This window comes from Xyrauchen texanus, chromosome 18 (genome assembly GCF_025860055.1).
Source record: "Xyrauchen texanus isolate HMW12.3.18 chromosome 18, RBS_HiC_50CHRs, whole genome shotgun sequence".
Taxonomy (NCBI): domain Eukaryota; kingdom Metazoa; phylum Chordata; class Actinopteri; order Cypriniformes; family Catostomidae; genus Xyrauchen; species Xyrauchen texanus.
This window is the reverse complement of record NC_068293.1, coordinates 38304553-38319763: the sequence shown is the minus strand read 5'-3', so window position 1 is coordinate 38319763 and position 15211 is coordinate 38304553. Positions and strand designations below refer to the sequence as shown.

The 15211-nt window shown below is 38.9% G+C and overlaps 1 protein-coding gene across 1 annotated transcript in view; it reads left to right on the top strand.

Annotated features, from left to right (window-relative positions):
- The window catches only part of LOC127658983 (ceramide kinase-like protein), an 82132-nt gene that overhangs the window by 45135 nt on the left and 21786 nt on the right, over positions 1–15211 (top strand). Inside the window, exons 4-5 of the mRNA XM_052148577.1 lie at positions 2077–2140; positions 12331–12473. Coding sequence (XP_052004537.1) covers positions 2077–2140; positions 12331–12473 — 207 coding nt within the window. The remainder of the gene's footprint in view (positions 1–2076; positions 2141–12330; positions 12474–15211) is intronic.

Sequence of the window (15211 nt, the reverse complement as noted above, 5' to 3'; positions counted from 1 at the left end):
CAATATTCGGAAATGGTCACATTCATGAGAAGCAATTACAGGTTGAATTTAAAGCAGTTCACGGATAACTAAAGTTCATATGCGGAAATGTAACCTTTGGCACTTGCATGGTCATTTAAGGGTCTAATTTAGCATTTCGTTTTCTGAGACTGTGTAGATTAAGCACTGTGTAGATTAAAGGTCTAAATGTTAATTAACAATGTAAATGTAATAGACTACAATTAAAGATTATTTGCAGATTGGTCAATCAATGTTAGTGAGCTCTGAAAAAGGTGCCTGGGTTGTGGCTTTGTCTGACAAGATCAGGCACTCATGATTAGTGCAGTTAGTGCAGTTCACTTTGATTTGCAAGTGCTCCACCTACAGGACATGTAGAGTATTGCACTCTAATTGTAGATTTAAAACTGAGGCAATGTTTGGAATAGCAACTACTATACCACTCTTACCATTTCTGCAGTATATAGTAGATACATCTGTGCACAATCTGTGAATTTTCTGTATGCTTGGAACACAGCAAAGCACTCTGCACAGAATACTGACATGCCTACCATTTCTAGTGTGGTTAATGAACCGCATAATAAAACCACATTTTAACATATTTTTCTATAATCATTTGATCAGACAGCCAAGAAAGAAGATGTTTTAAATGCACAATTGGATTTAGAAATGCAAACTAAAAGCTTTTATTTCGAAAGATGATATCTGGACACAACTTGCTGAATTAAATGTACATAATGGTCCTCATTCATGAAACACGAGCAGAGCTAATTTCTGTGTAACATTTCGTATAGACATTCCTAAATGTTGTGTAAATTGTCATACGTAAATTGTTGTAGTTAACTGAAATTGACAAACTGATAATTTTACACAGAATTAGCTATTCGCTAGAATTATATATAATAATGGTATTAAAAGAATGTAGCATTGTAATATTTGAAATGTACAGGATACATACTTTCACATACTATTTAAAAAATTGTTGTTGGCAGTGTTTGTATACGTCGCAGTATGTAGCAAGTAGCATACTAAAATTCCATTCTGAATAAAGCCTGTTTTAACAATTTCCACAAGTGCATATTTAGCAGAAAAACAAATGTAAACCTTAATATTAAACATGTATATGACTTTCAGTAACAACAAACAACAAAGTCAACTTCCGTCTGTTCTTCTGAATGAAAATCTAGAAAAATTAATAAAAACGTTAATGAGTTTATGAGCACACAAACTGCTACATGCATCTGTAGTGGAGCTGGTACCAGGGACAGCCGGTTATGTCATGATAGACACAGTACTCGCATTTCTGTGTGCATTATGAAGCATGTGCTTTAGCATCAACAACAACAAAAAAACATCCATCTGCAAGTGTCACATCAGCCTCGGTGAGCCCTTTGATGGGTGGCCACAGCTGGGACCCACTCCCATGGCGTAGGTGCCCCAGAAAGGAAGTGAAGTGGGACACGGGCGTGCACAGTGCCATCTGCGGCGTGCCACCCCATTCCCCCGCATTCAGTGGCATTTTCATGTGCCACACTGGCCAGGGGTTTCTCCAAACCTGAATCTGCCAAACTTGAATAGACAATTTATTTCTTTAAAGTGTCAAGTCATAGCCTGTTCCGAAACCTAGTGAGCTGCTATTTAAGGCATCGTAGGTGTGCTTCTGACACAAAGGCTGTTCCAAAAGGTTATTTGTGACTGAGGTAAACATACTGCCTAACATCTCCAACAAACTTTGCTGAATATCCCCTCTCTGACCTCTGACCCGCCGGACCATTGTTACACAAGTTACATCACTTTCTTTTTTAAATGTAAACTGTACACCATACTGTGAATACTGGGATCAACTCTGACCTTATTTTACACAGCTAGGGCAAAGCTGAACACAAGAGCAGCAGCCTCTTTGTACCACAACTCATATTCTTGATTAAAAATGCAAACAGCATGCAAGTATAAATTCTGCTTTACAGCCAGGACCATATGTTCGGCTAAAGCCATTTGCCAAAGCCTGGAAAAGGGTACTAAAGGCAGTTTGGAGTGCTTTCCTTTTTTAAAAAACCATTAACTCTTTCATTTCTGCAGTCACCGAGAGAAAGGGCCACGCTCTCTCCATCCTGAAAGACTGCAGCTTGGAGGACTATGACAGGTATGTATACTGCATGGTTTGTATAATATTCAGACTGTTTAAGCATTTCAGGAGCAGGTCAAGTTTGCATTGTGAAATTATTTTACCAACAATTAAGTTCTCATTACCATCTAGATGTTTTTAGAGTTTTCTCAAAAATTGTAATTCCCATTATTCTTAAAGGTGATTCACGTTACTGTAATACAGTATTTTTTATTTTATTCATATAAGCATAAAGACCATGTTATACGAACACATTACAATTAAATTAATATATCAAAATTATTTCACTTTACTTTGATTAGATGTTTTTTTGGCCTTACGGTCATAATTATTAGGGAGATAGTGTTTATTCGTTATGAAAATAATGTCACAATGCAAATAAAATAAATACAAATCTTTATGTACTCTATGACATTACAGTCGCGCCACGTCCCGAATGACGAAGAAACATCTTGACAATTCAGACCATTTAAAGCCCTAAAATAGGCTTAATTGTTTATAGCAAAATGTGATTCTTCTTTATTTTGAGGGAGAAATATGACCTGTACATGTTCTTGAGAGCTTTTGTGAGATTCTGTTAAATGATGTTAGTCACGCCTTAACTCGAATGATAAAGAAACTATTAGAATCTGATTTTACATGGATTTCGAACCTCATATGGATGCTGTCTATAAAACAAAATGAATATCAAGTTGCTGTTCAGACTAAAAACAGATTTTTGCTGTCTGTCTGAACAAAGCTCTGATTCTCAATGTGCTGAACCAGAAGCCGAGCAAAACTCTAATTAAAAGGCAGCTTTATTTGGGCTCTGTGATGTGAGTGAAGATGGCACAGAGTCAAAGCCAGATGATGGTGTAATCCTGCCTCTCCCTCGTGTCACCATGCCTCTCTCGAGGTGACATTCAGCCTTAATAAATAAAGTAGTGTTTGGGACAGAGGGAGAAAAGAAAGAGAAAGGGAGAGGTGGATTTTTACAAAAAGAGTGATAATACTTTGATTGGAGCGGCGCGCCGTGGGGCCCAGTGCGGAACTCTCCGGTAGAGCAGGTCTCTCTGGTGCAGCTCGGCAGGTGGCTCTTTAATTACCTGTTCTGGAAGCAGTGATGAAGTACCACCATCGAGCCTACCGCAGGCGTGGGGCATCGCTCACACCGCATTGTACTGGCTCACTCCACGTGCTCCAGTACTTCTCACAATTAGCTCCTCTTAAATATCTCCGGACCCGGCTTAACGCTCATCAGTTACCGCCGCCCACTGCATCCTCTGGGCTCAGTAGGAGGGGGCGTGCTGGGTCTGGCATAGTGGTCTTTGATTAAAAACACAGCATGCAAGGTTCACAGCAGTGACAAAGGGACAAGGGCAAGCACCAAGTGAAGAAGAGATTTGTGTTGAATGGTAATTAATTTGTGGAGTACGAAGGTGGTAAGAGGGCTTGCATTGAAGGGGTGGCTGTGTTCTTGTGGATCAAGAAATAAAGAGATCACATCCTGTAAGAGGTCACAGTGTAGCTGAAACAGTAAAGATGTACTTTGAGGTGATGTAGTTTGCCTAGAATGTCAACCAAAAGCTGCATGGTTGAGGATCAATGTTTGGTAAGACGTTTCAAAGTGACTTGAATCTTCAAAAAGGCGTAGTGTCTGTATTACTGTGGGGCCACATCAAGTTGAGGGTGAAACAGATCTGTTTTAAGAAGTGACTGATCTGACTTGACATAACACTGGCCAGATCGGGTCTGGTCTGATGCTCTTGCCTCCCAATTTACATTTAGGGATTTGGCAGATGATTTTATTAGTGACTTGTGGTTAGGGTTGGGAACCATAAACAATTTTAAATACTAGAACCATATGATTGTCATGACCACTTAAAGTTCTTGAGCGTGTATTCCTTTGCCGATGCAGACAAAACACTGTGCTAAAATAATCTGACAGCGTTTCCTGCTTCCACTCAATGGCACTGCTATTAAATCAGAAGCACAAAATATACAGTGTGGCCTGTGTGGTCTGATTACCGAATTAATGACTCTTATGAGCCAGTTCATTTGAATCAACAGTGTGAAACATACAGCACAAAATAACGAATGACAAACTGATCTCACAGTGAAATCAGAAACTGTAGGTTAACTTTTCTTTAGCTAAAATCGGCCTCTGCTTACTGAAATTCTAAACACTGCCCTTAGTGGCGAAAACAATAAGTGTTGTTTGGTGTTTGGCCATGTTTGAGCTCCATTTTCTCGGTAATATATCCAAGGATGGGTGCCGTAAGTGAGTTGTTTTCAGTACAGGCTGAATTACTATACAGTGAAGAGGAACGCAGTTTGTATAATACATATATGCATAATGTGTCCAATTCTAGGGTACTGGAACTCTCAGAAACAACATGCCAACGTAACTTGATCATGCTGATCAAGATTTTTAATCTACACTGCAAAACATACAGTGTAACAACTATAATATGATCCCTAACTCTTATGAATTGGTTCTTTTGAACCTTCACAGCTAAACATACAGAGCTTCATACCGATTTAATTACTTTTATCAGCCGTTCTTTTTAGTGAATCAAACTTACTGCATGTCTTTCATTTTGTCAAGTCCGACTTAAATGAACCAGATTCTGAGTAATAACTGGGTGGTTGTTGATATGATACAATGAGAAGTAAAAGATACACATGAAGAATGAAGAATCTGTTAACACCTTTTGCAAGAACCTGTGCTGTGAAATATTTAAATGTTTGAATCATTTGAATCGTTCATATTTTTTCCTCAAAAGTACTAGAAGATTCGTAAATGGAACCGCTATGGAACCGAAGGAATGTAAGCCACAATCGCTAAATACCGTCTGATTACCATCCATTCTAGGGTGCCTACACACTAAAGAAAGTGTGAGATGTGTTTTAAGGGCATAGAAAATGTCAGTTGAGTTTGAATACAGCAAAATGAATTTATGAAAGCACAACTAGACCCTCTAAATCTTTGCTCAGGGGTCCTTGCAACTCACCATCTACATTGAAATCAGTGGTTTTGCAGCATTCTCTGACAGCATAAAATCATGTCTTGGTGCTTGTAAAGTGCCTTCAAGGTATACAGTTTATCAGTTTGTGTGTTCCCTGGGAATTAAACCTACTGTATGACCTTAGCATCACTGAAACAGACTACTGGTTAAGCAACAGGAACATCTGCTGCGACTTTATTTTGATGTAATATAAAATTGTGTGAATGAAAGTCCGTGTGGTATCATACATTGTATCTTTTCACTTATGGTAATAGGTTTCATCATATATATATAGATTTTCCCAGGCGCCTGTACAGCGCAGCAATAAGACTCAACAAGATTTAATGCAGAGGATAATGTGTGGAATTTTGAAATCCGTCATGCAAGCTTATTCTTTATTTATAAAAATGATGCTCTGACGAATTTGTTGAATTTAATTTTCTGTCTGCATTATAAATCACTGAGAATATCTAAGCTACTTAACCCAATGGGTGGGGTGGGGGTTGGGGGGTCATTCTTTTTGTTGTTTGCTAAACAGGATAATCTTCAGTCAGTAAAAACTGTGTCAGCACTATTCTAATAACATCTTTTTTTTCATATGGTTACCACACATAACCCTACTACCTGACATATTACTGAAATAGGTGACTTAAGAATCACACCTTTCTTTGCAACAGCCCTTGACTCTGAAAAAGGAGAGCAGCCCACGCTTTTCTAGCAGTTTTTAGTCAGGGTGATGATAATAACACTGCTAATATGGACTGATTTGGCTTTACATATTCAAAGAGCTTGTTGAGACAACCTATATGGTGTTTTATAAGAGAAAATTGTTAAAACACAGTCTTCAACACCTCTGCAAAGAATAGAAGTATACACGAAGAGAAGAGACTTTTCAGTGTTTCCCTATTGAGGAAACGTGTTATTGTGCTCTAAAGATGGGCAAACTCAATCCCCTGCCCTCATTCCAATCAACTCCATTAATTAATTCCGCAAAGGTAATACTAGTCACACGTTTTTTTAATTAATTGATCATAACTCATGAATTACTAAAGCAATCTGATGCTTCCCCCCCAGTTTAAATGGAGCAGTGCTATTTCGGTTACGTCTCACGTGAAGTCACGCAGTTTGCGAAATATATTCGCTCCCTGTATCCTGAAAGCGTGTGACACAAAATACGTTAAAGAGATAGCACATCAGCAATGGTTGCAATTATTCCCCTCACACATTTATGTTAAATATTAGCACCTTGAAATACCTTATTTGTGCAGTTTTTACTGCGATCACATTGGCTGATTCATGGGAAATGAGAGATGGGACAAAGGCTATTGTTCGTTCGACAGCAGCAAAATATGTTTTTCAGTCCTATTTTAGAGTGCTAGGTACATTTGTGTTCACACAACAGCAGAATATGGTTGAAAGTCCTGTTTTAGGGGTGAATCCACAAAACAGTTGCAGCATTTTTGCATGTGGTTTCATTCACTAACCACCCGCTTTTTAGTTTAAACAGGTAAAATCGGTGCTAAAATAGCTTTGTCTAAATTAAAGGAATGTTCTGGGTTCAATACAAGTTAAACTTAAATCAACAGCATTCATGACATAATGCTTTTATTTAAAAGAAGCAAAAATCGTGACTACAGTGAGGCACTTACAATGGAAGTGAATGGGGTAAATTTTTGGAGGATTTAAAATAAATTTTTGTAGTAATCAATATTATGCCACAAATGATGTCGATTGAGCTCAACTTGTATTGAACCTGGAATTGACAAAGTAATTGTCATTTCTTTCTGCTGAAATGCCTTCTTTCTATGTAAATTAGCCTCATTACAGATTGCGCTTTGTTCACCAAACACAGTTCTATTTGCCCGGCTTAATTAACATTAACAAAGCAGGTGGTAAACTGAATTTGATTTAATTTTGGTTATGAATTTTATTTTGTTTGTATTCATTCTCTACTGCTCATGTCAGCATTAATTCATCAAATAAAGTTCAAATGATGGAGAACTGGCATAAATCCAGATACGCGGTGTTGTAAAACACATTTTTCAATAACTGAACTGACTCCCTTATAATTGTATTTTTTTTAAATTGGCAGATGCAAATAGTGACAGATAATATTTTCACCCATATTTAAATACTAACATAGTATATGGGCATCACTGCAGTGTTTATTTTGTTTATTTAGAGTCCCACAGACACACTTCATTAACCCCTAAACCTAACCTTAACCTTATATTTAAAAAAATAACCTTGGTTTTACTACAGTAACCAGTTTCACCATGGTATTTTGTTGTAAATTTACAGTAACCATGTAAAATGAACCATGGTTAATTAAATTAAAACAATAGTTTCTGCCAAAAAACATGGTTACTACAATATTACTGTAGTAATACAGAGATGCAATCTACACACAAGCGATTCCAAGCCGCGGGAGTAAGAGGAAGGCAGACCCCGTCTCCAGGAACGAGTCCGTTCGACAGACCCCGTCTCCAGATCAAACCCTTCTCTGCATTCCTGGACATTCACAGTGAACAAATCACTGTGATGAAATCAACATGAATATTAATTTGTATCTATTATTTTAAGTAGTATTAAAAGAGTGGGACAAAAGGCAGAAACGAATCACGGTCGCTAAGACAACAGTACACATTCACAATGTCTTTACACCCCACGCCACTGCAGTGAAACCTAATTTCTAGTTTGTCGTATATTCCCGTGGTTTCACCAGACTATTGGGGTGCAAACAGCTGCACTGTGTGGCAAATTCTATTAACACAAGGGTGCAAATAGTCACTTCCCATTTTAGTCACCATCACTGTAGTTACAGACGTGATTCCAATAGCACATAAAGTGGCTTGACTTCCGCTTTTCAGTTTTGCTGACAGTATTTGATTGGCTCCTGTAATATTTTGCATGGACATTTCGAGAATCACATGTTAGTAAATATGGCTGTCATTCCCAAACACTGTGAACAAATGAGACTGACATACCATCAGTCCTTGTTCAAATGTAGAACAGAGCTCATTCAGATCAAAGCTTGAGTCCATCCGTCATTCCCATAAAGCTTTGCTTTGTCTCAGTCCACCGTGTGTTTAACGAGGCCTCTCGATATAAGCTTTAGTCTCTACAGATAAAGATAAGGCACAGTCTCAAGCAGAACCTGTCTATGCTTTTCCCAGGTGTCAGAGGCTTTAACATGGTTAGTGTCGTCCACTCTTTCCAAAAAGGTGAAAAGGTCAGCTTTGATTTAGCATTCAATATTTATTATACCAATTTGGTAGATTTGATGTGTCTTTCAAAGCTTTGATGTAGGTGAGACCAGGGCTTATGACATTTTTAACCCTAGTGAACATTTCTTAGCATGATTTAGTGTGACTTCTCATGAAGTCACACTCTATGGGGTAAGATGTCACAATGGGAACCAGCTATTAAACAGCCTTTTATAGGCTTTTCGGCAACAACCGAAATATTCCTCAAGCATTCTTTATATTGTGTACTCTTGCCTTAATATACCGGTACAATTTTAAATTTTTCACTTGTTTACCCAAGAGCTGTTACAAAAATATGTCAGTTTTAAAAAAAAAATTTTGGAGGATAGAATTCACTAACTTTAAAATGACACTTTTGAAGTTGGTGTTTGAAACCAACATACAAAACCAGTGCTAGAGAAAGCAATCATATGTGTAACTGGATTTTATTTCTCCATGTGAAAACTAGCCCCGATCTCCTCTATGTTGTGTCAAAATATTGCGGGCAAATTTATCCCAAACACCAGTGATGGCAAGGTCATCAGAACTCATTTTGAGAGTGGCATGACTACTAGTTTATTAGTGGCGGCTATGTCTGATAAACAAATCTATTTGTGAGATTGTACATTATTGCTAAAGGGCATTTCTGAATTAAATGTAATCAGCTTTACTGGACTGTGTTCATTTATTAGTAATGTGCTTAAAGCAGATTAGTGGGCTCAGCTGTTTTTAATGATTTATTTTGCTGGTGAGATCCGACAGATTTTTTGCCATTCTTGAAAAAAGGACATTTCCCAATTAGAATACACGTCTCCCTCTAGACACTTTCATGTTTTAATCTATTGTTAAATATGATGTAATGGGAATTATTATTTCCATTAATTGAAATGGATTCCTCTATTAGAGACTTGCTTGCTAGGAATTTTTTTTATCATATTTAAGGGAATCCTACATGCTATCTGTGCCATTTTTGCCATATTAAACAGCTTCTGTTCTAAAAGTTAGTAAGCAACCTTGCTGTTTATTGCCTGTTTAGGCAGCTGCCATTTAAGCAGCATCCTAATTTAAATGGAACCACATAAGTGACTAGTTTGGAACACTCTACATAGACAGAAACTCAATGGATTGTATAAATAGTGCTCCGCACACAGAAGACGACTAACAATTGATTTCAAAACAGTTTACTGTAAGCATGTTGTTAGGCTAAAGACTCATTAGTTTAATTAGCACAGATATTCAAAGCACACACAAATATTGGAGTTAAATAATCCATTTTAATTAACTGTTTTTCCAATAATTTTTGTATTGAATGAATTATATTTCTGCAATGGGCCTTTCAATTTTGCTGCCTTCCTTTTGGGAGTGTGACTATGATGCCTACATAGGCAGCTCTAGGGTCTGTTCAAAAACCTTGTGAGCATCCTCCAGAGGCAGCATTTTTAAGACATCATAAGACGTTTTGGCCAAATATGAAGGTAACAACGTACATATCCTTCCCCAGGTAGGTGATCCCAGAAATCATCGTGATGAGCTCGGTGGAAAAATAAATCCAAGAAGGTGGACGAAGCGAGATAAATGTAGATTATAATTATACTTCTAATCCATTCAATGCTGTATCGATAAATAACAGTTTAATATGATATAAAACCGACTATTTTGCTCAAAATGTTTGTGTACTGTGCATAATTAGGCTAATTAGAGGATCGCATCATCAGTAGCATAGCGCAAATTGCGGTGGCCCCCCTGCAAGAGAGGCCCTCAATAAATAGTACCAAAATAAATGACCCATTGTTTCACGTAATTGTATAACATTAGCAAATAATCTTTGTCCTATTTATTTGCGTCCAACATTAGGTGACCTTCAGATTTGTGTCTAAGAGTCAAATAGCCCCCCCCCCCCGCAGTGTGTGCTCCTCCTGTATTCCTATGCGCGGCATTTCTCTTGTATTATCTGTGTTGAAATCAGTTACGAGTCGAGTCTCACGTGCACTGCATGTGAGGAGTGCTATTTGAACGATGCACAGAGCTGCCGCCTATGTACAGCGTTCCAAATCGGTCTCTTATGAGGCATCATTTCAGTAAGGATGCTGCCATGGAAAAGAACTGCCTATGTAGACAAAAGCCAGCAAGCCAGCTCACTAGGTTTTGAAACAGACCCATAAGGTTCACTCAATAACAATACTAAACATGTTAATCATGCTCTTCCATATGGATTTACAGTGCATCCAGAAAGTATTCACAGCCTACACTTTTTCCACATTTTGTTATGTTACAGCCTTATTCCAAAATGGATTAATTTCATTATTTTCCTCAAAATTTGACAAACAATACCCCATAATGTGAACGTGTGGTAAATTCAGTTGATTGGACATGATTTGGAAAGGCACACACCTGTCAATATAAGGTCCCACTGTTAACAGTTCATGTCAGAGCACAAAGCAAGCCATGAAGTCCAAGGAATTGTCTGTAGACCTCCGAGACAGGATTGTATCGAGGCACAGATCTGGGGAAGGGTACAGAACAATTTCTGCAGCATTGAAGGTCCCAATGAGCACAGTAGCCTCCATCATCTGTAAATGGAAGAAGTTTGAAACCACCAGGACTCTTTCTAGAGCTTGCCATCTGGCCAAACTGAGCGATCTGGGGAGAAGGGCCATATTCAGGGAGGTGACCAAGAACCCAATGGTCACTCTGACAGAGGTCCAGCGTTTCTCTGTGGAGAGAGGAGAAACTTCCAGAAGAACAACCATCTCTGCAGCGCTCCACCAATCAGGCCTGTATGGTAGAGTGGCCAGGCGGAAGCCACTCCTCAGTAAAAGGCACATGACAGCCCACCTGGAGTTTGCCAAAAGGCACCTGAAGGACTCTCAGACCATGAGAAACAACATTCTATGGTCTGATGAAACAAAGATTTAATGCTTTGGCCTGAATGGCAAGCATCATGTCTGGAGGAAACCAGGCACCCCTCATCACCTGGCCAATACCATCCCTACAGTGAAGAATGGTGGTGGCAGCATCATGCTGTGGGGATGTTTTTCAGCGGCAGGAACTGGGAGACTAGTCAGGATCGAGGGAAAGATGATGCAGTAATGTACAGACACATCCTTGATGAAAACCTGCTCCAGAGCGCTCTGGACCACAGACTGGGGTGAAGGTTCATCTTCCAACAGGACAACGACCCTAAGCACACAGCCAAGATAACAAAGGTGTGGCTACGGAACAACTCTGTGAATGTCCTTGAGTGGCCCAGCCAGAGCCCAGACTTGAACCCGACTGAACATCTCTGGAGAGATCTGAAAATTGCTGTGCACCGATGCTCCCCATCCAGCCTGATGGAGCTTGAGAGGTCCTGCAAAGAAGAATGGGAGAAACTGCCTAAAAATAGGTGTGCCGAGCTTGTAGCATCATACACAAAAATACTTGAGTCTGTAATTGGTGCCAAAGGTGCTTCAACAAAGTATTGAGCAAAGGCTGTGAATACTTACATACATGTGTGGTTTTTATATTTAATACATTTGCAAAAATTTCAAACAAACCTCTTTCATGTTGTCATTATGGGGTATTGTTTGTGCAATTTTGAGGAAAATAATGAATTTAATCAATTTTGGAAGAAGGCTGTAACATAACAAAATGTGGAAAAAGTGAAGCATAGTGAATACTTTCTGGATGTACACATATGAGTGAACAAGTCAATTTTATTTGTATAGCGCCTTTCAAAACACACATCGTTTCAAAGCAGCTTTACAGAATATCAGACATTAAAAGAAGATAAAACTGTAATGTCTATAATGTCGATGAATCATCATTGTGTAATTAGATAAAATACAATTGTTAATCGTGTTTAAAAATAAGTAATTAAATAATAATTGTATGAACGCCAACCTTTTTGTTCAGTACGTGTGTTAGCCAGCCCTAGATTATGACTTTGGGTCACATAGCTCCTCCTCACCCATCCATTTACTGTCTCTCTCTCTAGTGTGGTATGTGTTGGGGGAGATGGCTCTGTGGCTGAAGTGGCCCACGGGTTGCTTCTCCGGGCCCAGATGGACGCTGGAAGGGACACAGACTCCATCTTCACGCCTGTCCAAGCAGCACTTCCTCTCGGCATAATACCAGCAGGTGAGGATCAAGGGTGGTGTCTCTTTACTCCTGCAGCTGTCCCCAGTACAGGGTTCCAGACAACAACAAAAAAATTACTTAGGAGCTATTGGTTTCTTAACTGAAATATTAAGGAGCCAAATGGCTGTTTTTAGTTGCCAAATCATATAATTGCTTGATTTAGATGGTTGTTCAGAAACAAGATAGAAAGCAGAAGAAAAGGATGATAGCTGATAACCCATTAATCTGAAGTTGAACAAACATTAGATACTGTATAATTGAGAAGATACGTAAGCTTGCATTCCCCTTTTGTCTCATCAATGTTCACATCCCCTTCAAAATGTATACAAATATAAGAGATAAAACATTGTTTATTTAGTACTGCCCTTCAGAATCGAAAAATAAGCAGATATTTACATAAAACATAGTATGCATATAGTAGTGTGTTGCCTTCTTGAGCATCAATTAGCACATTGTGTAATAGTTGTGTATGAGTCCCTCAATTGTCTTAAGTGTTAAAAACTGGATCTCATATACTAATATATATATATATATATATGTATGTATCTATGTATATATATATATATAGTCATATATATATATATATATATATATATATATATATATATATATAAACTCAGCAAAAAAGAAACGTCCTCTCACTTTCAACTGCTTTTATTTTCAGCAAACTTAACATGTGTAAATATTTGTATGAACATAAAAAGATTCAACAACTAAGACATAAACTGAACAAGTTTCACCTATATGTGACAAACAGAAATGGAATAATGTGTCCCTGAACAAAGGAGGGGGGTCAAAATCAAAAGTAACAGTCAGTATCTGGTGTGGCCACCAGCTGCATTAAGTACTGCAGTGCATCATCTCCTCATGGACTGCACCAGATTTGCCAGTTCTTGCTGTGAGATGTTACCCCACTCTTCCACTAAGGCACTTGCAAGTTCCCGGACAATTCTAGGGGGAATGGCCCAAGCCCTCTCCCTCCGATCCAACAGGTCCCAGACATGCTCAAGGGGATTGAGATCCGGGCTCTTTGCTGGCAATGGCAGAACTTTGACATCATGCACAGAACGGGCAGCATGGCTGGTGGCATTGTCATGCAGGAGGGTCATGTCAGGATGAGTCTGCAGGAAAGGTACCACATGAGGGAGAAGGATGTCTTCCCTGTAATGCACAGTGTTGAGATTGCCTGCAATGACAACAAGCTCAGTCCGATGATGCTGTGACACACCACTCAAGACCGTGATGGACCCTCCACCTCCAAATTGATCCCACTCCAGAGTACAGGCCTCGATGTAACTCTCATTCCTTCAATGATAAACGTGAGTCCGACCATCACCCCTGGTGAGTCAAAACCATGACTTGTCAGTGAAGTGCACTTTTTGCCAGTCCTGTCTGGTCCAGCAAAGGTGGGTTTGTGTCCATAGGTGACATTGTTGCCAGTGATTTCTGGTAAGGTCCTGCCATACAACAGGCCTACAAGCCCTCAGTCCAGCCTCTCTCAGCCTATTGCGGACAGTCTGAGCACTGATGGAGGGATTGTGCGTTCCATCCTGTACCTGTCCCGCAGGTGTGATATTCGGATGTACCGATCCTGTGCAGGTGTTGTTACACGTGGTCTGCCACTGCGAGGATGATCAGCTGTCCTTCCGGTCTTAGGCGTCTCACAGTACGGACATTGCAATTTATTGTTTTGGCCACATCTGCAGTCCTCATGCATCCATGCAGCATGCCTAAGACACATTCACGCAGATGAGCAGGGACCCTGGGCATCTTTCTTTTGGTGTTTTTCAGAGTCAGTAGAAAGGTCTCTTTAATGTCCTAAGACTGTGACGTTAATTGCCTATCGTCTGTAAGCTGTTAGTGTCTTAATGACCGTTCCACAGGTGCATGTTCATTATTTGTTTATGGTTCATAGAACAAGCATGGAAAAAGTTGTTTAAACACTTTACAATACAGATCTGTAAAGTTATTTGGATTTTTACAAAATTATCTTAAAATTAAGTGTCCTGAAAAAGTATATATATATATATAGTGGTGTGAGACTAGTGTTTTTTTTTTTACAAACACCAAGGTCGTGTGATAATTTAATTACCGTCCAAATCCACATCTCTGAGTTTATAATCCAAAAGCCGTTTTGGAAATTCATTTTGACCTCTGCTAAGTGCCGTACGTTTGCGCAGCGCATGGTATCAGCTCTGGCGGTAATGGACAGTTGTGAAAGTTGGAGGCTTGTGTAACAGAAATGTTTTAAATAGTTCACAATAATAAAATTACGTCCCCGCTCCACAATTGTGAGTGGGAACTCTTAAGTAGAAGGGAAAGAAAAACGAGAGCCAGATCACGTAAACTTTTTAAATGGTCCATTATTATGGCAGCAATGTAATAAAATTGTAATATATCACATTTTAATGTAGAAACATTTACTAAATACATTTATACATACATGACTATTCATTTATACATGTCGAGTAGTCCTAGAGAAGTTGCTGGGTTAATGTCTATCTTATTTAAAAGGTTAATTTCCACCTCCACTTTTAAAACACTGACAGATAATTCCAAATGATATCCGTCATTTTGATAGATAAAACATAAGAGAACCATTTTTACTCTAGCTCCTCAAATTTAATTGTAACTATCTTTATTGTCCTTGATATGTGCAGCTTCTATATCTCCTTGCGTGTGCTAAGGAGAGAGCACGCAAGCAGCACAACTGAGGTGATGCGGGTGATGAAACATTC